Source organism: Saimiri boliviensis, chromosome 8, assembly GCF_048565385.1.
Source record: "Saimiri boliviensis isolate mSaiBol1 chromosome 8, mSaiBol1.pri, whole genome shotgun sequence".
NCBI classification, from domain to species: domain Eukaryota; kingdom Metazoa; phylum Chordata; class Mammalia; order Primates; family Cebidae; genus Saimiri; species Saimiri boliviensis.
In genome coordinates this window covers 48,830,743-48,856,304 of record NC_133456.1, presented here as the reverse complement: position 1 = coordinate 48,856,304, position 25,562 = coordinate 48,830,743, and the positions used below count along the sequence as shown (strand labels likewise).

Here is a 25,562-nt window from a genome sequence, read left to right as displayed (position 1 = left end):
CATGGCAGCCTGCGGGAAAGAAGCACAGAATGCGGCCGCGAGCTAGGGAACGCAGAGCTGGCCTCCCAGGCCTTGTAGGAGGAACATGTAAGCACGTAAGAACTTGTTCCTGACACTAAGAACACCCAGGGGGCCATGGAGCTGGACCTGGACCTTGCTGAGAGTGGGCAGCAGGGGCAAAGGGCGGGAAGAGAGAGGAGAGGCCCGCGGTGAGGGCGGTAAGTTGTCACAGGAGAGAGGCGAGTGGAGTGGGAGGCCGGTAGACACAGCAAGGACCCCATTCCACAAACAGCGGCCCGAGGAGCAGACTCCAAGTGCGAGAGGAAAACAGTGTGATTTGCAAGATTTCACCTGGCAGCTGGGAGAACAGACAAGAGGGCCACTGAGGCCAAGTAAGAGATGACAGTGGCCTGGGTGCTAGCCGAGGAGACAGCAAGAGCAGATAGACCTTAGAGACTCGTGGAACAGGATGGACCGCAGCTCGCGGTTGCCTCACTGTGGAGGAATGGCTGCTTCTCAGAGGCTGGGCATTTGTTGTGAAGGAGGCAGGGCCTGCCCTGGCTGTGAAAGACACAGGTGTTCACAAGCAGGGAGCAGGCTTCCACCCTCAGTTCCACAAAACACTTGCAGGGCTCATAGAAATGGGGCTGAATGATCCTAGAACTTACGAGCAGCTGAATGATACCGAGGCACTCCCAGTCATTCTCCATAGTGGAGCTGCAGTGTGGACAAAGCGTGTGCTTTGTGGTGAGACCCCATCCAACTCCTGGCCATCCCCAGCTGCGTGGCTAGGGGCCACTCAACCTCTCCAGGATTGTTTTCTTCAGGTGTAACCTTCACAGACTTTTTGTGAAGACTGCCCAAGGCAATGCAGGTAACACAAATTGCAGTGGATAGAGCCTAATCTTTGGGGTCAGGCCCTGTCCAATCTTGGCTAACAAGTATTGAACAAACAGGTACCAAGCAATGACTGCATACCATGCCTACCATGCACACAGTGCCTGATCCACAGCCAGCGTCCACAGGGCGAGTGTGGAAGTGGAGTGGCATTCAAGTACTTAGGGATGTCTTTCTTCTACCAACCAGCCCTGGCTAACGCCCAGCCCTAGGCCGTTCCTCTCACACACAGGTTTTTTGCACTGCCCAAGCTCAGAGCAGACCCTCGGAGCAGCCGGGTCAGAAGTGTCTCTCCTCAGTCTCCAGACAGATCCAGGATAGGATGGGCAGCCCAGTGCACCGAGTATCATTGGGGGACACCTGGAGCAGACAAATGCACCCCGACATAGAGAGCGAGAGGCATATACAGTCCTTTGACGTGGAACGGCTCACTAACATCCTTGATGGAGGTGCCCAGAACACTGAGCTCCGGAGGAAAGTTGGTAAGGGGAAGCTGGGGAATGGGACATCTGCTTTATGCCCCAGGCTTCTCTAGTAAGAGTCCTTTATTAGCAGTCCTGCCTCCAAATAACAAATTTTGCCCTTGAAATTCCACTGTAAGAGATTCATTCCTTTGAACTGTAAAGACAATCTTTACATGCCAACATTGCCTGAGCCCACCTGAGGGATAGAAGAGTCCTAGGTGGCAGAGAACCTGGATTCTGGTCCTAAAATTCTGCCACTGCATAGCTTTGTAACCTTGGGCAATTCACTTTCCCACCACTGGTCCTCAGTTTTGTCATCTGTAAAATAACAATAACGTCTGATTTACTTTCCAGATCCATGAGGCAAGAGGGTGAGAAGATTTGAGGGTGTCAGAAAGCTCACCCCAGGTCCCTAAGCCTTCTGTTCTCTGTCCTCTGTAGAGAGCATCATCCACAGTTATCCAGAGTTTAGCCGTAAGGACGATTATTTCATGACCCAGAATGAGCGTTATAAGGCTGCCATGCGGAGGGCATTCCACATCCGATTGATAGCACAGCGCCTGGGTTGGTTGGCAGATGGTCGTGAATTAGGCTATGCTTACAGGTACTCACTCTGGGGCAGCTCCACTAGAGAGGGATATACCTGGGATCGCCTGGAAACCCCCCAGCCCCATGAGCCATTTTTTCCAACAAAGGGAAGACTTACTAGGAAACCAGGATGAAAGTGTCCCTTATCTCCCTTCCTCTGCTCAGGCAGTGTGTACCTGGGCCCCTGTCTCCAATAGGCTACTCAACTACAGCATCTCTCCCCAACAGAGCCCTTTCTGGAGACGTGGCCTTAAATATACACGGAGTCTTCCAGAAAGCCCTCAGGAGTCTGGGCACAGAGGAGCAGATTGCCAAATGGGACCCACTCTGCAAAAACATCCAGATCATCGCAACATATGCTCAGACCGAGTTGGGACATGGTGAGCCAGGACTGCTGCATGTGGTGTGTAGGTTGTGCACTGCAAAACTCCAGAGGGCCCATTCACATCTCAGTAGCCATAAGTTCGTATGCTCCAAGGGACATATGTTTCCTATGAAAACATTTCAGCAGATGGCAGTCAAGGGGCTTGAGGAAGGGGTGCCGCCTTCTAATTTGCACATATTGTATGAGCTGCCTGTGGGGCAAGTCATTCCTTCCGGAAACATCAGCACCCATCCCTTGTCATAGACTGGCTAGAGGGGACTGTGTGTCCCCCACACAGCCCGCAGATGAAAGGGGAGAACTGCCTGTAAGTACAGCTGGGAGCTGAGCCCCACTCCATACTTTGCTGATGCCTAAGATTCAGGCCCACCTACAAGCAGCTTCCCAGGTAAGAAGCTCACCGGGAGCCAATGTCTAACACCCCTCCTTGATCCTAAGGGACCTACCTTCAGGGTCTGGAGACTGAAGCCACCTATGACGCAGCCACCCAGGAGTTTGTGATACACAGCCCCACGCTGACTGCCACCAAGTGGTGGCCTGGAGACTGTGAGTATCCATCCACCCCCCTTCCTTATCTCTCCCCAAGTAGAGCAATGTTGAGGGTAGAATAGCACTGGCTTTGAGGTCCAGCAGCCCTCAGATTGATTTTCTGTTCTAAGCTGCTGACCTTGGGCAAGTCAGTTCACCTCCCTGAGCCTCATGTTCTTACTCTGTAAAATAGGTGGGATATTAAACATTTCATTAGTGAGTGGCTGGAAAGTCCCAAAAGAACTTTGAAGTAGAGGAGGCAATCGACCCATGAGAGACAAGGCCTCACACACTCACACACACACACACACACACACACTGGGTCTAGTCCCAGGCACTCCCCACAACCCCAGTTCCTCTCATCTCCCGAGTTAGGGGAAGAACTTACCACCAGCCAGAGCACAAGCCCTATGATGACACAGTGAGAAGAACACGCCTCCCTGCGCCTGGGCAGACATCCAGGAAGGCTCAGGCCCACCACCAGCACCAATCAGGCCACCAACGCTGTACCTCCCATCATGACCACCAGGTGGCGGCCACATCAAGCGTCCCTGAGGCTTGGTGATTTACCAAGCCCCAAGAAGGGGTTCTCCTTCAAACTTGAAAATTTACCTCTGAGGACACATCTGTGGCACCTGGAGACCCACACCTTGTGTTGAAAAAAATTAAAACAAATATGAGGAGTCCAACTAAAACAGGAGAGTAACAGAGATGAGAGACACAGAGAGAGTGAGACAGGCAGAGAGCAGAGACATAAGAGAGAGACACGAGCCAGGAGTGGTGGCTCACACCTGTAATCCCAGCATTTTGAGAGGCCGATGCAGGTGGATCACTTGAGGCCAGGAGTTTGAGACCAGCCTGGCCAACATGGTGAAACCCTGTCTTTACTAAAAATATAAAAATCAGCCAAGCATGATGGTGCACACCTGTAATCCCAGCTACTTAGGAGGCTGAGGCATGATAACTGGTTGAACCTGGAAGGCAGAGGTTGCAGTGAGCCAAGATCACACCACTGCACTCCAGCCTGGGCCACCAAATGAATCTCTGTCTCAAAAAACAAAACAAAACAAAACAAAACAAAACACGAGAGAGATGAGAGAAAACAAGGTAGAAAATGAATGACCACTGTCAAAAAATGAAGACAAAAGAAACCAGCCTTTAAGATCAGACAGACCAGGGTACAGATGAATCAGCTCTGCCCCTCCAGGCCAGTGAACTTCAGTGTGTCACTCTACTCTCTGAGCCTGTTTCCTTATCTGGAAAATGGGACTCATCATCATCCCTCCCCTGCAAGAACTGGAAAGCATCTATCACAGGGTCTAGTGCCATCTGGATTTTGATCAATGATAATTATCCATATTCACTATTGTAAAGTTGATGGGAGTAATTCATTAATAGTTGGGGGGTGGGGGAGGGGAAAGGCAGATCATTTCACAGTGCCTTTTGCGGAGTCGCTGCTAGGTTTGCTTGGTTCTTTGGGGGCAATTTCCCCTGTCCATGATCAGTGACTTTTCAGGGCCCCAGAGGTACCCATCCAAAACCCCAGCCCCAGGAAGCTGGGCGGGAAAAGCAATGCACAGGTCTTCCTGTGATGGGCCTCTCCTCTTTCCGCCCTCAGTGGGACGGTCAGCCACCCACGCCCTGGTCCAGGCCCAGCTGATCTGCTCAGGAGCCCGGCGGGGCATGCACGCTTTTATTGTGCCTATCCGGAGTCTTCAGGACCACGCCCCGCTGCCAGGTAAGCCCATAGTGCTCCCTCAAGGACTCCTACCAGGAGGAGACCCCCTGTGGCCTCCCTGGACTGGGGCCTCAGAGGGCCACAGGAGAAGCTGGGACATGTCTCCCTTGGGCAGGGAGGGGTCCAGTTGGACAGACTTGGTGCCAACTGGCTAGGTGACCTTGAGCATCTGATTCAGCATCTGTCTGACCTCAGCTTGTTCACCTGCAAAACAGGTACGATAACCCCAGTGTCACAGGCTGCTATGAGCTGGAATGTGCATGTGATACCCTGGCACATAGCAAGCACTCCCTCAACTGATAGGTGTCTTCATCTCCATCTCCTTCAAGGAATCACCGTTGGGGACATCGGGCCCAAGATGGACTTTGATCAAACAGACAATGGCTTTCTGCAGCTGAACCATGTGCGAGTCCCCAGGGAGAACATGCTGAGTCGCTTTGCACAGGTTGGGGGGCTGGGAAGGCCGGGGGTTTGTACTTCCTGGAGAGGGGAACTGTGCTTTGTGCAGGCTGGGTCTAGGTCCTCCATAGAGCTGAGCTGGGACCACATAACCCCTTCCCCCAAGAGAGGCTCTGACATCCCACAGACTGGGGTGAAACCCCAGCTCAGAAGCAGTATGATCTTGGCCACAGAGCCTCAGACTTCTCATGCAGAAATGCTCATCACATGGGTCGACGGAGCAATCACGGCGTTGGGTGGCAGCCCCAGGAGAGGACAGAGCTGAGGTGACCTGCATATTTACCCACAGTGAGGCCTAAACACACACCAGCCAGAGTGCCAGCAGGAGTTCTGAAGGTCCCAATTCTGCCAGGCATCACCCTTTTAGTTATGGGTTGTGGGGAGGTCCAGGGTGTCCCAGGAGAGGCACTGTGAACCAGGGCACTTGGGAAAGTGGCCTGGTATTTGAACATTCCAACTCCACATGAGCGGGTTGAGGGTGAGATGCTCTCCATGTGTGGAGCCCCACAGCCCTGGGAAGTGGGGAGAATCCTGGGGAGCCTGGGCTCAGACCCTGTGCCCCTCCTTGTTCCAACAGGTCTTGCCAGATGGCACCTATGTCAAACTCGGAACAGCACAGAGCAACTACCTTCCCATGGTGGTGGTGCGGGTAGAGCTGCTGCTGGGGGAGATCCTCCCTCTACTACAGAAGGCCTGTGTCATCGCCACGCGCTACTCTGTCATCCGCCGCCAATCCCAACTCCGGCCCAGGCAAGGGGTGCCCAGTGGTTGACCACCGCAGACATGCCACCTCACAGTCCCACAGTGCCTTCCCCTGACCCCACCTTTCTGCCAGAGCCAGAGTGCTGGAGGAAGGCACTGCCCCCACCAACACACACACACACAAAATCTGCCCAGGCCTGGTCCCATGTGGCCATGTCAGAGGAGCCTCTCTGGCTCCCTCTATCAGGACTGACCAGCCGGCCTGACCTTCGTCCCCAGTGCCTGGCCTCCTCGGGCTCTATGTGACTGTGTCTTTGGCCCTGTAGTACCAGGTCTGTCTAACCCCGTGCCTGTCTGAGTCCAGCTGTGTGCTGTGTGGCTACGACGGGCTGGGCGGGTCTGGGTCAGCCAGTTGCCAGCTGCGTCAGACTCTGGCTGGCTGAGTTGATTCTGTCAGGCCGAGCCTAGCAAAACCCAATGTCCTACTGACTGTGTGTGGCTGCACTCCTTCTGCCTGGCTGTGCTGTCAGCATCTGACTGTGGTGTGTCTACGTCTGGATCCCATTTGTTGCAATTGGTTGTGTTGCTACCACTCCCTCCACCCCACAGCACAGAACAGCAAGGCCGACTGAACCCTCTGTGCACACTCAGCTCGGCCACTTCACTTCATCTCTCAAATTCCTCAGCTACAAAAGGGGCGGGCAGAAGCGGCCTTCCCGGGGGGTGGAGGGTGAGATGTAGTAAGGTGCACTAGGCCCTCAGCCCAGGGTCCTTTCCTATGGCAAGCCCATAGCGTCCTCGGTCGGCCTGGGCTTCAGGATCCAGGCTGGGAGTGTTCTCTGGAGGATGGGGCCACTGGGAAGAAGGGGCTGCGGTTGCTGTCCTGCCCACAGCCCATTTATCTGGGCTGCAGAAGTGTCCCCAGGGAGGTTATAAGAAGGATGCATCAGGTGAGCAGCAGCTGCCCAGAGAGGAGGGCTCTTGTAATCACATGCTCTTTCAATCCCGTTACTGCGAGCTCCTGATTGCTGGACACAGTCTCGGGCACTGAGGACATGGCAGTGGATAAGGCAGACACACTCCCACCCTCTTCCCAATCCTGGAGACGCTGGCCAGATCAGGTTTTCCTTTCCTTGGGGTTCCATCAGACCCGAGTTTACACTTAAGAGTTACTGTTCAGTCTTGACATAGTCCTCAGCACACGGCAAGTGCACAAGGGCGGGGGAAGGTCACGGGTTCAGATCATCAGGGGTGCAGGGCCACAGCGCTTCACCTGAAATCTTGGGACCCGACGTGCTGGAATTCAGAACTTTTTAGGTTTTAGGATAATACCCTGTATTTGCCGGAATTCTGTAAGCCTCCCTCCCTTAACAAGGGGCAATACCACCAGCAAACGTGTCAATATTTCTGCAGTGAAATATGTGGATGTTCATGTTAGATGGGATTCTTAAAGGATCATCCATAGATTCATGTCAGTTCAGGTCAAGTTTTGCAATGAGTTCCAAGGAACTGTCTGTTTTTAAGGCTTTTATGGTGTTAGGGACAGGGAAAGGTGGATACAGCATGTAACGATCTAAATCTTCCCCTTCTTTTCCCCTCAGTGACCAAGAGGCAAAGGTCCTGGACTACCAGACGCAGCAACAGAAACTCTTTCCTCAGCTGGCCATCAGTTATGCGTTCCACTTCCTGGCGGTCAGCCTCTTGGAGTTCTTTCAGCGCTCCTACAGTGCCATTCTGAACAGAGACTTCCACATCCTGCCCGAGGTACCTGCTGTCTGCAGAGGGGCGAGGGGAGCAGCTAAGATCGTTCCACCCACTGGGGAGCAGCCATAACCCCATCCCCATGGGCACTCCCCACCCCCACCTCTTCCAGCTTCTAGCATCCCAGGGCATCTGGGTGAACATTTCCCTGATAAATCAATTTACCCACAACTGGCCCCCAGAGAGCCACAAACATGCTAAGAGGAAACACTCGCACCTAGGATAAGGAACACAGGTCCACAACCCCTGATGTGCATTTGAAACCCAAAAAGCCCAGATAAACAGTTGTTTGGAACTCATTTGGTGGCATAGTTGGACCTGAACTGACCTGATTAATCCGTCTGAGTGTGAATACATTTGCAGTAAAATTATTAACGTGTTTAATCACTAAGGTTACCCCAAACCCCACTGGGGCTATTATATATAGTGTACCTTAAACACCACTTGCCTGTCTACAATTCAAAAGTTACTCTGATTCCTAAATACAGCTGGCCCACAGGTCTCCGGTAAAGCATTGTGGACTTACATATACAGTACGATTCGGTCTGTCCAGGCAGCATGCTCTAGAAGCACTGTTAACCCTTCCAACTGCAACTGAGGCACAGAGAGATCAAGGGACACAACATTTCCTCCCAAGGACTTGAAAGTTCCAAAGATAGGTAGGGGCTTCAAGAACCAAAATCTCAAACCAGGCTGCTGCCCGCCAGCATCTGTCTCTGTTGGGCTGCTGTAACAAAATACCATAAAGCAGTGGTTCATAAACAACAGAAACTGGCCACGCATGGTGGCTCACACCTGTAATCTCAGCACTTTAGGAGGCCAGGGCAGGGGGATTGCCTCAGCAAGATGGTAAGAACCCATCTCTACACAAAAAAATTGAAAAATTAGTCAGGTATGGTGGCACACACCTGAAGTCCCAACTACTACTTAGGAGGCTGCAGTGGGAGGATTCCTTGAGCCCAGGAGTTCGAGGATACACCGAGCTGTGACTGTGCCACTGCACTCCAGTCCAGCCTGAGCAACAGAATAAGACCCTGTCTCAAAACAAAATAAAAATTATTTCTCACAATTCTGGAGGCTGGGAAGTCCAAGGTTGAGGCTCTTGCGCATTTGGTGTCAGGTGAGGGCCTGCTTCTTGGTTCATAAATGGCTGTCTTTTTGCTATGACCTCATATGGTAGAAGTGGCTGGCCTCTTTCATGAGGGCACTGATCCCATTCATGAAGCCTCCACCCACATGAGCTAATCACCTCCTGAAGGTCCCACCTCCTAATACCATCACCTTGGGGGCTAGGATTTCTACATAAGAATTTTAGATGGACACATTCAGACCCTATCACCCTCCTACCACCCATAAATGGGCTGACCGTGGACACCCATCCTCACAGGCCAGCTTTCTAAAACTCATTCCAGCAAAATTCATAACTCCTGGAGGCTTGTGGGCTCAATCCAGACAGTACCCTCTTCCCAATCCTGGAGACACTGGCCGCCAGGTTTTTCTTTGCTTTTTTTTTTTTTTTTTCTGAGACAGAGTCTTGCCTGAGCGCAGTGGCACACTCTTGGCTCACTGCAACCTCTGCACCCCTGCACCCCCAGGTTCAAGCAATTCTCCTGCCTCAGCCTCCCAAGTAGCTGGGATTACAGACACACACCACCATGCCCCGCAAATTTTTGTATTTTTAGTAGAGATGGGGTTTCACCATGTTGGCCAGGCTGATCTCAAACTCCTGACCTTGTGATCCACCTACCTCAGCCTCCCAAAGTGTTGGCATTACAGATGTGAGCCACTGTGCCCAGCTCCTTTGCTCTTATGCCCCTACAGCTACATTGCCTAATTGTGTGCCTCTGGGTGAGTCACATAACCTGAGTAACTACCTTCTCATTCATAAAGTTGTGAGCAGATGAAACACTTCTTGCTTCAGAGCTGAGCTGGGCATGCAGTAGATGCTCTGTAAGTGGTACACAGGGTTGGCCCCCATGGTGAAGGTCCCTTTACACTGCCCAACCCCTCTGTGTTCTCACAGCTCCACGCACTGAGCACAGGCATGAAGGCCATGATGTCAGACTTCTGCACCCAGGGAGCTGAGATGTGCCGCAGGGCCTGTGGCGGACACGGCTACTCTAAGCTGAGTGGCCTGCCATCACTGGTCACCAAAGTGTCTGCCTCTTGCACCTATGAGGGTGAGAACACAGTGCTCTACCTGCAGGTGGCCAGGTAAGATCCAGACTGACCCAGGCCTTTGCCCAAGCCCTTGGGGACCCACCAAGTTTCTGCTGGGTAGAGGGTTCTGTCTGATGCCCATAAAGGGAGCAGGCTTTGGGAAGCACCATTTGGGAGCTGTCCAATTCCCCCAATATGACCAAGCCACCAGTTTCTAGGACACCATCCTCTCTCACCTCCACCACAGCCTCAGACTCCTCCCTCATCTCTTGCTTCTGCCCTTCTCCACTTCTCCACAGGGATCTTTTCAGAGCCTAGGGAAGATCACATCTTTCTCTGGTTTGAAATTCAGTGGCTTCCCAGTGCTTGTAGGAAAATGCCACATTCTATGCTATGGCCTGCAAGTGAGACCTGTCCATCCTCCATCCTGCTCTCACCACCTCCTACCTCTGCTCACTTCTTCTTTTTTTTTTTTTTTTTTTTTTTTTTTTTAAGATGGAGTCTCACTCTGTTGCCCAGTCTGGAGTGCAGTGGCACAATCTCAGCTCACTGCAACCTCCACTCCCTGGGTTCAAGTGATTCTCCTGCCTCAGCCTCCCAAGTAGCTGGGATTACAGGCACATACCACCACGCCTAGCTAATTTTTGTATTTTTAGCAGAGATGGGGTTTCACCATGTTGGCCAGGACAGTTTCGATCTCTTGACCTCGTGATCTGCCTGCCTTGGCCTCCCAAAGTGCTGGGATTATAGGCGTGAGCCACTGTGCCCGGCCACCTCAGCTCACTTCTGCTGGCCACACACTTCTTTCTGTCCAGGAGGCTTTTGCATTTGCTCCCTTCCCTCCCAACATGGCCTTGTTTCCTTTGGAGCAGTTTCACAGTCTGTCATCGTCTCATTTAATTTTTTTGTCCACCTTTTTAGCTCTGCTCTCCAACTAGACTAGGAGCTCCCTGAGGGCAGGGACTACCCCTACCTTGCTCACTACAGCATCGCCCAGGCTTGGTGCAGAGCCTGCACACAGAGGCTCCAACCCCACAGAGGCAGGAAGCAACAGCCAAGTCGGCCTCCTCCACACAGACGGCTTCTTTTGATCCCTTTTAGGTCTGTGGGACCTTGAGGCCGACAGAATCTCACACTCACCTATTCTCAGGTGACCAAACAGGGTAAATGCTTCCCTATGCAAGGAGAAAGAATTTCACTGGCAAATATGAAATACATGTATTAGATTTTTAAAAACATATAACATCCCTTAGTTTTTTTCCAAATTACAAAAAGAATACAATAGCACGTATTATGTACTCTGGGCCCAGCACTGTGCCAAGCACTCTACAAATATTATCTCATTCTGCTTCAGAACCCCCCATCCGATGAGAACTGTCCTCCCCACCTAGAGCTGGAGAAGCTGAGCCTTGGGAAGTGGAGCTACTTCTGCAGCATCACACAGGTCCCGGCAGGGCTGCATGGGATCCAGGGCTGTCTGAGCCCAGGACCTGTAACCACTGGATTAGCCTAAAGCAGCAGCTGAGAGTCACCTATAATCCTCCTATTCCTGTTAGCATTCTTGCCTCTATCCTTTTTTCAGCTAAGAAAATTTAATTTCTACCCAGTCACTGTACAAGTCATTATAAATCCTCAAATTGCAATGTTCGGATGGAAAATTCTCTTTGCTCAGATCACAGAAGGGTTTATGTTCAGGATCTGAGAGTGTCAGGACCAGCTCCACAGGTCCTGGGGTGTGCCTCACTGAGGGCCTTGAGGCAGGAGGACCCAAGGGAAACCCTCAGGAGGGAGACCAGGCAGAGGCCGGGTGATGCGGCTCTCCCACAGGAAGGCTGGAACCTGGCAGGAGCGTGCCCGTCTCTGGGAGTGAGCGGTGCTGGGCTGTCCAACATAGTTTCTCCGTTCTCCCTGCCTCCCCTTCCACCCCCAAGGTTTCTGGTGAAGAACTACCTGCAGACTCAGATGTCCCCTGGCTCCGCACCGCAGAGATCTCTCCCTCCATCTGTCGCCTATCTCACCGCACCTGTCCTGGCCAGGTGTCCAGCCCAGAGGGCAGCCGACTTCCTCTGCCCGAAGCTCTACACCACGGCCTGGGCACACGTGGCAGCAAGGTAAGCCAGTGCTGAGAAATCAGCCATCACTCTTGGGGACAGGCTCCATGCCACACTAGGGCCTTTGGGATTGGTTGGTTGGACATTTGTGGATTCAGCTCTAAAACCACCCTGTGCCTAGCCTCCCCAGTCCTCTCAGTTCCTGCCACCGTGGGCAGAGAGAGGGGAAGTCCCCCCAATCAGCCATGGACCCTCATCACTTCCCCATCCTGGTCACAGTAGTAGAAGGACATCACACCTCTGGCCAGTGAGATATCTTTGAAATCTCTAGGGTCCTACGGTTATGCGCAATACAATAAATGTACCCATATGTAAAGACCACAAATGTATTGATATGCAAATGCCAATAAAGTAATACTCATATGTTTGAAATATGCCATAATCTAAAAATAATTTTTGAAACTATGACTATACCACGGGATAGAATTCATTTATTTCCAGGGTCTAGGAGGCTCCAGGGAACATGGACAAAACGAAGGACCCATCCATTCTGTCATTCAACAAATATTGTTCACTACCTACTGTGTGTCAGGAATGACCAAATACACCAGGGGCAGGAAATAAAAAGAGATCCTGACCAAATACAGACACCACTATGGAAAACATGGAGAGATTTACCTACCTAAAAAGAAAACCTTTTGAACCCTGCCCCAAATTAAAACACCAAAAACAGGCTGGGCGTGGTGGCTTATACCCATAATTCCAGTACTTTGGGAGGTCAAGGTGGGCGGATTGCTTGAGCTCAGGAGTCTGAGACCAGCTTGGGCAACATGGTGAAACCCCACCTCTATTAAAAATACAAAAAAAATTAATTAAAAAAAAATGAAACACCAAAAACAAACTGGAAAAACATATTTTCAGTATATAATCAGAGGCCTTATATCCCAACCTGTGGTCTCAGGGATGGTTAATAGTTATTTCAAGATCACAAGCAACTTGGAACATTCATTTATTTATTCCAAAAATATTTATTAACTGCCTATAATATGGCATGCACTGTTCTAGGCATTAGAGACCTATCAGTAAACAGGCCCAATAAACATCCCAGACCTCACCGAGCTAACATTTCAATTGGGAGATTTGAGGAGGGGAATATAAGGCTGCTCAAGGTAATTGAAGTGTCATGATAGTTCTCCTTGCTTGAAACTCAGTGTGACCTATCTATTCCCTGGCAAAGCAAAAAACATTGCTTAATAAACAGTTTGCTTTACACACAAATTCCAAGGGTCATGGGTGGACGGGCAGGGAATAAAAAAATAAGAAGGATTAAAGGTTAATAAAATGGCAAATGACAAATTTAGTGGTTTGCAGGACAAAGGTTGGTTTTCTGTTTTTGCTTTTAGGTTCCTTGGGTAGAACCTACAACAGGCTAGGTGACCAACAGGCCCCTCCGGCCTTTACAGAAAAACGATTCTCCTTGCTCAGTCCATAGGATGTCAGTCAACAGAAAAGCCTGAACATACTGGTGTCAGGCCGGAATCTGCATTAGAAATAGGGTACAGCTCCTGGCCTATGGCTCTGAAGCTTTATAACATGGTGATTAAGTCAAGGCCGGCACGGTGGCTCACACCTGTAATCCCAGCACTTTGGGAGGCCGAGGCAGGCGGATCACGAGGTCAGGAGTTCGAGACCAGCTGGTCAACATGGTGAAACCCTATCTCTACTAAAAATACAAAAATTAGCCGGGCATGGTGGCGCATACCTGTAATCCTAGCTACTTAGGGGGCTGAGGCAGGAGAATTACTTAAGCCCGGGAGATGGAGGTTGCAGTAAGCCGAGATCCCACCACTGCACTCCAGCCTGGGGGACAGAGTGAGACTCTGACTCAGAAAAAAAAAAAGAAAGAAAGAAAAAAGAATAAGTCAAAATCCTGTCTCTGCTCCTTATTAGCTGTGTGACCCTAGACAAATTAGTTAACCTCTCTGGGACTCAGTTTTCCCCACTGCAAACTGGGGGGTGCCTGCCCTTAAAAGAGTTAAAGAGATAATGAATATCAATCATTTAGCTTGATGGCACACAAGTGGTCAATAAATAGACATTATTTCTACTTCTGAGGAACCACAGGAAGCCCATCAGTTGTCTTTTCCACTCAGTCAGGAAGCTGAACCTTTTTTTCTTTGTCCTTCAGGCTGATAAAGGACTCAGTGCACCATTTACAGACCCTGACGCAATCCGGAGCTGACCAGCACGAGGCCTGGAACCAGACCACTGTCATACACCTCCAGGCTGCTAAGGTGAGCTCCCGCCAGCTGAAGCTAAAAGGGATCCGTTTTTGTTTCCCAGGCAGGCTACCCTGCTGGGAAAATCCAGGTTCTGCCATTATTCCCAAACTCTGCTCTGCCAGCAGCTGCCCTCATTTCACTTCTAAGGCTTTAGTCCAGGGTATTTTAATTAAAGGACTTAACTCCAAAGCAATCTTGCTGGCAGCTCTTACGGGAAAAGGTAATGAGGCAGTGTTATTGGATTTGCTTCAGGTTGTTCAAATATTTCCTCCCAGATAGAAAAGCAGGTCAAGTCTCCCCTTAGCCCCACAGGCAATCCTTGGATGTCTGATTCAATTTCCACTCTGTTTTGTGTTTGTGCATAATTCACAGTCAGTCAGCAAATATTTGAGCACCCACTCTGCACTAGGCACTGAGCTGGGGCTCAACAGTGAAGCCACTGCCCATACACAGCTACAATCAAGGAAGCACCATAGCAGGGAAATACAGGCTGCTGTGGAATCCCAGAGCAGGTACCCTTCTGCCTACCTGGAGGAGTCAGAAAAAGTGGCATATAGGCTCAGACTTCAAGGATAAGCTGAAATTAGCCAAACGGTGGGGCAGCAGCTTCGGAGAGAAGAGTTTCCGGGCAAAGGAAGCTGCGCGTGCCAAAGGAGGCGCAGCTGGTGTGCTTGGGAAGAGAGCAAACCTCCCAGGGAGGACCTAAGGAGGGGGACTGAGACACGGGGAGGAGAGACAGGCAAGGCCTCCTCTGACCTTTTGTACCACTGTGAAAAGTTGGGGGTTTGTTTTCATTGCAATGCCTGTGCTGAGTTTGTTTGGAGGTGGGGTAATCAGTTTCATTCTAGAAGAATCATGCAGGCTGCAGGGGGAGGAATGGACAGGAGGCTAGAGGCCAGTTAGAAGGGAACAAGTCTGGGCCAGGACTGAGGGTGGTCCCGACCATGAGCATGGCAGAGAGCCTGGAGACAAGTGGGTAGATCAGAGATGCTAAGGGGAAAAGAAGGCAGGGACGGCCCTCAGAGTGCTGGGGTGGGAAAGAGGTAAGAACAACTCCCGAGTTCTAGTTTAAGCAGCTGGGACTCTGGCCCTGCCAATAACTGGAAAACTAAAGGCCTCAGGCCTCAGACCCGGAAAATGGCAGCCTTGGAACAGGAGAGCCCTGAAGGCCTGCAGACACCCTCGTGGGACAGGGCTGGTGCGGCAGGCTGGGCGTGAGCACCCCCACGTGAACCACCACCTCCACCACACCGCAGGTGCGGATATTAACTCTGCAGTCCTCAGTTCTGCTCAGCCCACAGCAAGGGCACCCCCTGCTGTGCTAACTGTCCTGTCAACACAGAGGGTTAGCCAAGGCTTCGTGCCTTCACTGGATCACCAAAACAGGAACCACAGCCTCCCATTATCCACTCATCCATTTTCCGTGAAACGTATGGCCTGCCTTCAAATGGACCAGATGCTGCTTGCCAGGCTTACTTCATTTAATCCACACAACCCTGGGAGGGAGACTGACATCATCTCCACTTCAAGGGTGAGGAAAGAGAACTCAGGAGTTAGGTCCCAGAGGTAGGAAATGGCTGAGTCCAGATGCTTTCCCTTCCCACACCACCAAAGGTGTGATGAGTGACGGAGGTGAGCAACAAACGGGGGGACAGAGGGTGGCTGCCAGCCAGCCTGCGGGGGAAGAACACATCCCTGACAGTTTCCTGGGGAGGTGGTGCCCCAGCTAATTCTCCAAGGTCATAATGGATAGGGCTTTCTGTACTCTCTGTGCTTTGTGGGGTTATCTAGTCTACAGAAAGCTTCAGCACCCAGCTGGGCCCCATCTGGAAACCATCAATGTACAGGTAGAGCTAACCGCAACCTGGGGGAAGGGGAGATGATATTGACAGAAAAGTAGATAAGGGGGAGCCACAAACTAAATTCTGGTCCCAGCTCTGTGTGACCTCAAGCACCCCTTTCCTCTCTGGGCTTTAACTTTACTGTCTGTAAACAAAGGGGCATGGAAGAGCCCTTTAGATTCTGACAGGCTCTGATCCTTATCATTCAGACTGACCAGAAGACATGTCAGTTCCCAGGACGACTGGAACAAATGCTGGCCTCATTATAATCCAGCTGCTCTCCTGTGGCTTTGGCCACACAGGGTTAGGAATATAGCCCTGGGGTGGATCTCACTGCCACCACTTTCTAGCCATCACCTTGGGCAAAAAACTTAATCTCTCAGAGCCTCAGTCTCTTCTTCTGCAAGATGGAACTATAGGATTCTGATGACGATTAAATGAGTTAATACACGTAAAATTTAAGAGAGGCAGCTAGCATGTAAGTGCTATATATCGTACCCCTACACCCAAATTAGACAGGAGGCAAGATTTAAACCCACACACACAATGTAAATAATGTTCACTGTGCTCAGAGCATGGGGCCAAGGTTCGGCTCAGCCCTTCCCCAAAGCATAGAGGTCACCTGTCTCTGATCCTCATCCTGCTTTTTAAGGCAGAGGCCCAGACCCTTGGGCAGCGCTCCATCACTCCACCCCTCAACTCAGAGCCTTGAGCATTTGATGATGTGGCTCTCAGGTTACAACAGGAAAAGGAGTGTGGGTCTGCAGTTCTGCCCAGCTGGACCCAGTCTGAGCAGCAAAGGCTCATGGAGCCAGCAGAGACAACGAGGTACATCTGCTCACCTCCCACAGCCAAATGCTGCAAGCTCAGCAGGCTGTCAGCACACCATGTCTGCATGGCAAAGTGGAGTTGTCAGCACCTGTGTGAGAGCCCCCTAGGAAACATAGGTTCTTTCCAAGTGAGAAAACGAATCGGGTCACTGTCCTGCTGAAGACTCCCGGTCCCACAGAACAAATCCAGACCCTGTCATTCACAGCCCTTCACTGACCTGGGCCCCAGGTCTGGGTCCACCCTAACCTCTATAAGTTCCCCATCATCACCTTATTATACCCCCACACTTCAGCCTCATTAAATTGCCTGCAGCTTCCTGAAAGTACAGCCTTTTGCACAAAATGTTCCCCCTGCCTGGAGTGACCTTTCCTCCAATTCATGTCCCCTTGGGTGAACTCCTTTGAAACCCCAAGATGCTCTTTTTTTTTTTTTTTAATTTTAAGACAGGGTCTCACTCTATCACCCAAGCTGGAGTGCAGTGGCACCATCTCAACTGACTGCAACCTCTACCTCCCAGGCACAAGCGATTCTTGTGCCTCAGCCTCCCAAGTAGCCAGAATTACAAGTGTGTACCAACACACTTGGGTAATTTTTGTATTTTTGTAGAGGCAGGGTTTCGCCATGTTGGCCAGGCTGGTCTTGAACTCGTAACCTCAAGTGATCCACCCATCTCAGCTTCCCAAAGTGCTGGAATTACAGGTGTGAGCCACAGTGTCCAGCCGAACCCCCAAAACCCTCTTAAGTCTTGCTGCTGAAAATCACTACAGCAGCACGGGCATCACAGGGGACCCCATTAGAAATGCACAGTCTTAGGCCAGGCGCAGTGGCTCATGCTTGTAATCCCAGCACTTTGGGAGGCTGAGGCGGGCAGATCACCTGAGGTCAGAAATTCAAGACCAGCCTGACCAACATGGACAAACCCCTCTCTAGTAAAAAATACAAAATTATCAGGGCATGGTGGTGGATGCCTGTAATCCCAGCTACTCAGGAGGCTGAGACAGGAGAATCAGTTGAACTCAGGAGGCGGAGGTTGCAGTGAGCCAAGATCGCACCATTGCACTCCAGCCTGGGCAACAAGAACGAAACTGTCTCAAACAAAAGAAATGCACAGTCTTAGACCCTGCCTTGGAATCTGCATTTTGACAAGATCCCCAGGTGATCTATATGCACCCAAAAAAACTGAGAAGCTGGCTGGGCCCAGAGACTTACGCCTGTAATCCCAGCACTTTGGGAAGCCAAGGAAGGAGGATCATGAACTCAGGAGTCCAAGACCAGTGTGGGCAACATGGCAAGACCCTTATCTCTACTAAAAATACAAAAAGAATAGCCTGGCATGGTGGTATATGCCTGTGGCTCCAACTACTCAGGAGGCTGAGGTGGGAGAATCGCTTGAGCCCAGCGGAGCAGAGGTTCCAGTGAGCTGAGATCACAACACTAATTCAGCCTGGGTGACAGACTGAAATTCTATCTCAAAAATAAAAAAGTAAAATTGAGAGGCACTGCTTTGCACTCCCTGTCTTCCTTGCTCTCCCTTGAGGAACTCATATATCCTGCCTGACAAAATAATTACATGTGCTTGTCTTGACAAGATGGGGACTCTTCAAAATATTAACAACCCATAGGACAAGGCACCCACCCATCAACTGGACGTCAGGCCCAGAGGAAGCAAGGTCCTGAAGGCCTTCTGCTGGGTCAAGCATTAGTTGCTGACCTGTGGAGAGAAGGAGGGGTCTTCAGGAAGGAGCCCATTTGGCAGGAGGAGCTCTCACAGGGTTGATGGCAGTGGACACTTGCCAACTGGTATTAAAGTATTCTTTTAACAACTGACAGAGCCAGACCATTACATATGCGCTAAATAACAGCACTGCTTACCTTAAGAAGTTTATGCTCTAGCTGGGATAAATTTCATATACATCTTGAACTCATATTTTCTCACCCCACAGTGCACACACGTGTGCACATACACATTGACTTGAACATGGCAGACAAAAAAATAGCTATTTTTTTTTGAGATGGAGTTTCACTCTTGTTTCCCAAGCTAAAGTGCAATGACCTGATTTTGGTTCACGGCAACCTCCGCCTCCTGGGTTCAAGCAATTCTCCTGCCTCAGCCTCCCAAGTAGCTGGGATTATAGGCATGCACCACCATGCTGGGCTAATTTTTGTATTTTTAGTAGAGACAGGATTTCACCATGTTGATCAGGCTCGTCTTGAACTATTGACCTCAAGTGATCCACCCACCTTGGCCTTCCAAAGTGCTGAGATTACAGGTGTAAGCCACTGCACCGGGTTTAAAATATCTATTTTCTTAAGAACCATGGTGCTGTCCTCCACCTTCCCCAGGCCAGCCTCCAATATTCCTGTATTCTTTCTCTCCACTTTCCAACCTACTTGAAACTGCTCCAAGCAAAATAAAGAGCCATGTTTCAAAGTCCACCAGCCCCCCCAACACACACACACATACACACACCATCAAAAAGGCTCGATCAGACCCAGAGTGAGCGAGGAAAAGAGGTAGCTGCTCATCAGCCTGCTGGGAAGCACATGCCTGCCTCAAGTTTATTCCAGCCATCTGGCCAAGCTTACAGGATGACTTCTGGAGTAGAAAATCAGAAATCAGGAGAACATATCTTTGTGTCTTTGTAGGCACACTGCTACTATGTCACTGTGAAGGGTTTTGCAGAAGCTCTGGAGAAACTAGAAAATGAACCAGCGATTCAGCAGGTGCTCAAACGTCTCTGTGACCTCCATGCCATACATGGAATCTTGACTAACTCGGGTGACTTTCTCCATGATTCCTTCCTGTCTGGTGCCCAAGTGGACATGGCAAGAACAGCCTACCTGGACCTGCTGTGCCTGATCCGGTGAGTGGCTGAGGCTTCAAACCATGTTGGCCTTCAGAGAATAACTCTACACCGTTGTTCACAGGTCACTACCAACTCCAAACCCTTGCTAATGGGCACAGCAGCAACAGCCCTGGAGAGGTTTACACCCTATTATCATTACACCAACATAAAGCATTATGAATTAATGAAAGAAAAAATGGGAAAAAAGATAAATAATAAAAATACTTAATAAGTTAGCTACCTCAATTGAACTCTTCAACATTGTCAAGGAAATAGGAACAGTATCTAAGGAAGATGAATAACACAAAGCATGCTACATATGAATGATATGTGCTAATGTGTTAATGATAATGGTCTCAATCATAGCTAGCCTTTTTTTTTTTTTTTTTTTTTTTTTGAGACAGGGTCTTGCCCTGTTGTCCAGGCTGAAGTGCAGTAGCATTATCTCAGCTCACTGCAGCCTCTGCCTCCTGGTTCAAGTGATTCTCCTGCCTCAGCCTCCTGAGTAGCTGGGATTACAGGCAAGGTTCTTTTGGTTTTTTTTGTTTTTCTTCTTTAGAGATGGGGTTTCACCATGTTGGCCAGGCTGGTCTCGAACTCCTGACCTCAAGTGATCCACCTGCCTCGGCCTCCCAAAGTGCTGGTATTCAGGCATGAACCATCACACCCAGCCATAGCTAACCCTTAAAGAGCACTTATGTGACAGGCCCTGTCCCTCATAAGTGCTCTTTATCTTACATACATCTCATTTAATCCTTATAGCCCTTTGAAATGAGTACTATTAATCTCCTCATTTTATTGGAAAGGAAATTCAGGCTGATGGGAGATAAGTTGCCCAGTGTCACACAATCAGCCAGAGGAGGAGCCAGTTACAATTTCAGGTCTGGCCCCTGAGCATGCACTCTTAACCTGTATGTTAAGGTTAAGGTTAAGGTTGAGGAATTACTTACTTCAAACACATCCTTGTCTTTTTGCTGAATGTGCTTAAGCAAATTCTTACCAAAATTAGTAAACTTACCTTATCCTCCCTCAGCTTCAAGGTAAAATTTTTTTAAAACTCTGTAATTCATATATTGATTTGTAAAATTTTAACACAAAGTTTTTAAATGCAGCATGAATGCAGTGCTATGTAGGGTCATGAAATACTAATGCAGTGCTTTCACACTGTTATTCTATCACCTAAACAATTGCTGTAAAAACATCTCAAAACCAAAGCCCAACCTGATCAGGGTCCTAGAAAAAGTAGAAATAAAAATGATAAAGAAAAAAAAAGCCTGAGCAACGTGGCAAAACTCCATCTCTACAAAAAAATGAATTGGGCATTGTGGCACACACCTGTGGTATCAGCTACTTGGGAGGCTGAGGTAGGAGGACTAATTGCGGTTGAGGTTGTAGTGAGCTATGATCCCACCACTGCACTCCAGCCTGAGCAACAAAGTCTCCAAAAAAAAAAAAAAGGGAAAGAAAAGAAAACATTGCAAATTATTTACCATTGTCTATAACATAAAAAAATGGACTAACTTGAGAATATAATCTTTTTGAGACCTCACTGGGCAGAAAATATGATGCCTATTGCATGGGGTCAGGGTTGACTCCTAGAATTTCCAATAATTCTCACATCAACAAGACAATAAAAGGAAAAAAGAGGCTGGGAGCAGTGGCTTACACAGGTAACCCCAGCACTTTGGGAGGCCAAGGTGGGAGGATCACTTGAGGCAAAGAGTTCAAGACTAGCCTGGGTACCACAGTGAGACACCATCTCTAAAATTTAAATATATATATACACACACACACACACACACACACACACACACACACACATAAATAAAATAAGATTTGTAATTTTAAAAATAAGATTTTTAAGACAGGTTTTTTAAAAACTAAATTCCTTTTATTTCTAACTATATACAATATGTTACATGCTCTTTATGACTACTCATAGCATGTAACACATAGCTGGTGGTTAAAAAAATGTTTGTTCAGGCTAGGTGCGGTGGCTCACACCTGTAATCCCAGCACTTTGAAAGGCCAAGGCAGGTGAATCATCTGAGGTCAAGAGTTTGAGACCAGCCTGGCCAAGATGGTTGAAACCTCGTCTCTACTAAAAATACAAAAATTAGCCAGGCGTGGTTGCAGGCACCTGTAATCCCAGCTACTTGGGAGGCTGAAGCAGAAGAATCACTTTAACCCAGGAGGCAGAGGTTGCAGTGAGCCGAGACTGCACCACTGCACTCCAGCCTTGGTGACAAGAGTGAGACTCCATCTTAAAAAAAAAAAAAAGTTTGTTCAGTTAAAGCATCAAAAACTGTCAAAAAATACATTTGACACAATTACGTCCCAGGTATTAAGCTTTCCCTAATACGAGGAATCCAGTGGTGAAAACTGTTAAGAGCATAATTAAGTACTGCACAGTTCAAGCCCAAGGGTGTCTATCTTTCTGAAACCTTCAATATTTAAAAGTACATGAAAATAATGTTCGAGCTCTGGTTAACAATGATGATGCAAAAGATCACCTTAATACCCTATAAGCATGTTTTTCTAAATTTGCAAACAGCATTTCTAAGTGCCTGCCTTGGCTCCAGAAACTTACAATTCAAGACAAGATAGACAGCCCTGATGCAAGCTGCCAACTTACTCATGCATCAAACCCAGAAATGGATTTACTTACATGATGGTTCCTAAGTAACCTTACTACTGCAGGGTAATTAGGTACATTACAGATTCTGTGCATATCATTATTCGGGGTCACAGTTCCCTGCCTTGATTAGTCACTATCTCCCTAAGATTTCTGAGATGAAAAATGAAGGGTAGCATAGTATCCTAAGGATGCCAAGAACCAGCTCTCTGTAATGTTAACTGACCCAGTTTTTAGTTGTTTAAGTGGTCATAAAACCCAGTTGGGAGACTTCCAGGTAAAGATAGCAGATTAAACATACACATTCACTTTTGTTCTTTCCTGAAACCCTACTAAAACATCAGTGAATGGACTGAAATCTTTTAAAAGGCACACGCCCACAAGAGAAAGAGAACAGGAGAGAAAGCATGAAAGCTGGAGAATGGATGGACATACTTGACAGACTAGTGATTTAGCAGACAAGTTACACCAAGGAACCTCAGGAACTAGCAGCACTGTGTACCTCTGGCAGTGGGGGTGAGGGTAAGAATGACGGGAGGGGTTAAAAGTCTATTTCAGAAGGAGCTGAATCCCCAGGTCCCCTCCTCATCTGTGAGTACTTATTTAGGAGCTTTCGAGGGGTTTTTGTTTTTGTTTTTAAAGATGGAGTCTCCCTATGCTGTCCAGGCTGGTCTTAAACTCCTGGGCTCAAGGGATCCTCCTACCTCAGCCTCCCAAAGTGCTAGGATTACATGCATAAGCTATCACACCTAGCCTCTACGAATAATTTTAAGACTTTCCTTGACTCTGCCCTGGCAGAAGGATAAACGGAGGGTCTGTGGACTAGGGAGCATCAGGTATAGTTGATAATAAGAGTAAGCTTCAGAAGACAGGGGTCTTTATAGGCCAAATGCTGATACCTCCCTCTCCAGACCTATAATCCCAGCACTTTGGGAGGCCCAGGTGGGCAGATGACAAGGTCAAGAGATTGAGACCATCCTGGCCAATGTGGTGAAGCCCCATCTCTACTAAAAATACAAAAAAATTAGCCAGATATGGTGGCGCACGCCTACAGTCCTAGCTACCTGGGAGGCTGAGGCAGGAGAATCACTTGAACCCAGGAGGTGGAGGTTGCAGTAAGCCAAGATCATGCCACTGCACTCCAGCCTGGCAACAGAGTGAGACTCCATCTCAAAACAAAAACAAACAAACAAACAAACAAAGAACTAAGACTGAAAAGCAGGGAGATCAGCTGAATGGCTAATGCGATAATCCAAGTGAATGATGGTAGTGGATTGGACCAGTGATAGTGATGGAGGTGGTAGGAAGTGATTGAAGGCTGAATATATCTTGAAAGCAGAAGAGGATTTGCTGACAAATTAGATGCAGGGTGAGAAAGGAGAGGAATCAAGGTTTTTGGTCAGAAGGACAAAGCTGCCATTTACTATAAATGGGAAAGACTACAGGAGGGCCAGGTTTGGGCAGGACAGACAGGAAAGATCTGGCCAACCAGGAGTTTGAGTTCAGACACATTACATGTGAAGAGCCTGTCAGAAATCCAAGCACAGACGTTGGTAAGCAGGGGACACTGGAGGAATGAATTTGGAAGTCATTGGCATGTGGTTGATATTTAAAGCCATGAGGAGGACTATCACAAAGAGTGCATGAAGAGAAGAGGTCCAAGTACTGAGTCTTCAGACCCTCAAAAGATAGTAAGGAAGTAATGATGACAAGAGCTATTTCTGTGGAGTCATGAAGTCATGTTTTTACATGAATTGATCCAGTTCAGGAGAGAATAAACAGGCATAACACTTTCAGGGAGTTTTGTCCTAAAGGGGAGCCAAGATGATGGAGAAGGAAATAGAGTCAAAAGCTTGTGTTTAAGATGGCAGAAATGACTTTCTGTTTGTACACTGAAGGAAATGATCCAGTAGAGAGGGGATTTTTTTTTTAAACCTCTCTTTGAACTTGATCTTGGCCTCCCATCAGGCCTTGTGTTTAAGAGCAAGGTCTTTGAAGAGATCTTTGTTGTTGACAGTTTGTCCAAGAGGATATCCACAGAGTACCTTGTGGGCATAAGGTGACTGCAGTTGTAAGCTTTTGCAAAAGACTTGATCTTGGACCTCTTGGAGATCTTCTTGCCTATGGCAGCTGTCAATCTGTGAGGCTAGCAGTCAGTTCCAGCTACCAAAGCCTGACTGTAAGAATGGACTCAGGTGCCATCATCAATGCTCTTCACAATGATGGCTTTGCGTCCGGAATAGCATACAGCCAGGACTAGCACCACTTTCCCAGGTTTCATGAGCATGCCCATTTTGACAACAACCAGCCAGGCCTACAGTAAAAAGAAAGAAGGGCATTTCCACTAACCATTTGCCTCTGAGTTGGGAATTTTGATGTTCCCATCTCAAAGGCAGGAGAATTTTGTTCTCCAGTAGGCAAGAGGAAGACATCTAGTAGACAAGGCGGGACTGAGGCCTGAGCTGGGAGCCTGGACAGCTAACCTGCATTAAGAGAGAAGGCACTGTACATATAAACGCAAAGGTGGGAACGTATACAGATTCTCTTATTTTTCCACTTCATCAGTGAAATAGTATGCAAAGCCATCCAGGCAAAAGAGATGGCAAAGGTGGACAGTGTCGATCTGAGGATCAAAGAGATTGTATGAAATAACCATCTAGGAGAAGGAAAGGGTAAATGAACAATGAGTAAATACAGCAATGTAATACGATTGCTGAGCTGCAACTGGGCCTACCTGAGCCCTTATTACACCAGTTATGATTGGTTTTTCCAGCCATGTATAGCTACAAAAGCGGTGGCACAAAGTGGGTGGAAAATTAAAGACAAAGAAGTATGCATTTTGCTAAACAGGTATGACAAAGCAAGAAAAACTGTTGTGTGTGTGTGTGTGTGTGTGTGTGTATTTTTTTTTTTTTTTTTTTTTTTTGGAGAAGGAGTCTTGCTCTGTTGCCCAAGCTGGAATGCAGTGGCACAATCTTGGCTCACTGCAACCTCTGCCTCCCAAGTTCAAGCAATTTTCCCACCTCAGTCTTCCCAGTAGCTGAAACTACAGCTGAAAAATTAGCCACCACACTTAGCTAAATTTTGTATTTTTAGTAGAGACAGGGTTTCGCCATGTTGGTCAGGCTGGTCTCGAACTCCTGACCTCAATTGATCCATCCACCTGGGCCTCCCAAAATGCTGGGATTACAGGTGTGAGCCATCACAACCCAACCTGTCGAATATATTTTTGAGAGAGTAATAAAGCATGGAATTTCAGCTGGATAAGGAATGAAGTGAGACCACAAGGGGCCAGGGGGACACTAAATTAGCAATAGGGCTCAAATGGTGATGGGGATCATCAAGAAAGGGTTAAATTGGATACAGTATCCAAGTTACCTCCAATGCTTTAATGACG

The 25,562-nt window shown here is 48.7% G+C and overlaps 1 protein-coding gene across 3 annotated transcripts in view; it reads left to right on the top strand.

The window, feature by feature from the left end:
- ACOX2 (acyl-CoA oxidase 2) overlaps window positions 1–25,562 on the top strand; it is a 30,832-nt gene that overhangs the window by 858 nt on the left and 4,412 nt on the right. The window contains exons 2-13 of one of the 3 annotated variants that reach the window (XM_003943110.4): window positions 1,130–1,379; window positions 1,803–1,965; window positions 2,178–2,329; window positions 2,770–2,877; window positions 4,478–4,597; window positions 4,927–5,042; window positions 5,634–5,806; window positions 7,360–7,522; window positions 9,543–9,733; window positions 11,611–11,790; window positions 13,919–14,024; window positions 19,331–19,548. In XM_003943110.4, coding sequence (XP_003943159.1) covers window positions 1,220–1,379; window positions 1,803–1,965; window positions 2,178–2,329; window positions 2,770–2,877; window positions 4,478–4,597; window positions 4,927–5,042; window positions 5,634–5,806; window positions 7,360–7,522; window positions 9,543–9,733; window positions 11,611–11,790; window positions 13,919–14,024; window positions 19,331–19,548 — 1,850 coding nt within the window. In that variant the 5' untranslated portion in view covers window positions 1,130–1,219. Of the gene's footprint in view, window positions 1–1,109; window positions 1,380–1,802; window positions 1,966–2,177; window positions 2,330–2,769; window positions 2,878–4,477; window positions 4,598–4,926; window positions 5,043–5,633; window positions 5,807–7,359; window positions 7,523–9,542; window positions 9,734–11,610; window positions 11,791–13,918; window positions 14,025–19,330; window positions 19,549–25,562 lie in introns of all 3 variants that reach the window. The other 2 variants (XM_010330944.3, XM_010330943.3) reach the window with 2 other exon arrangements.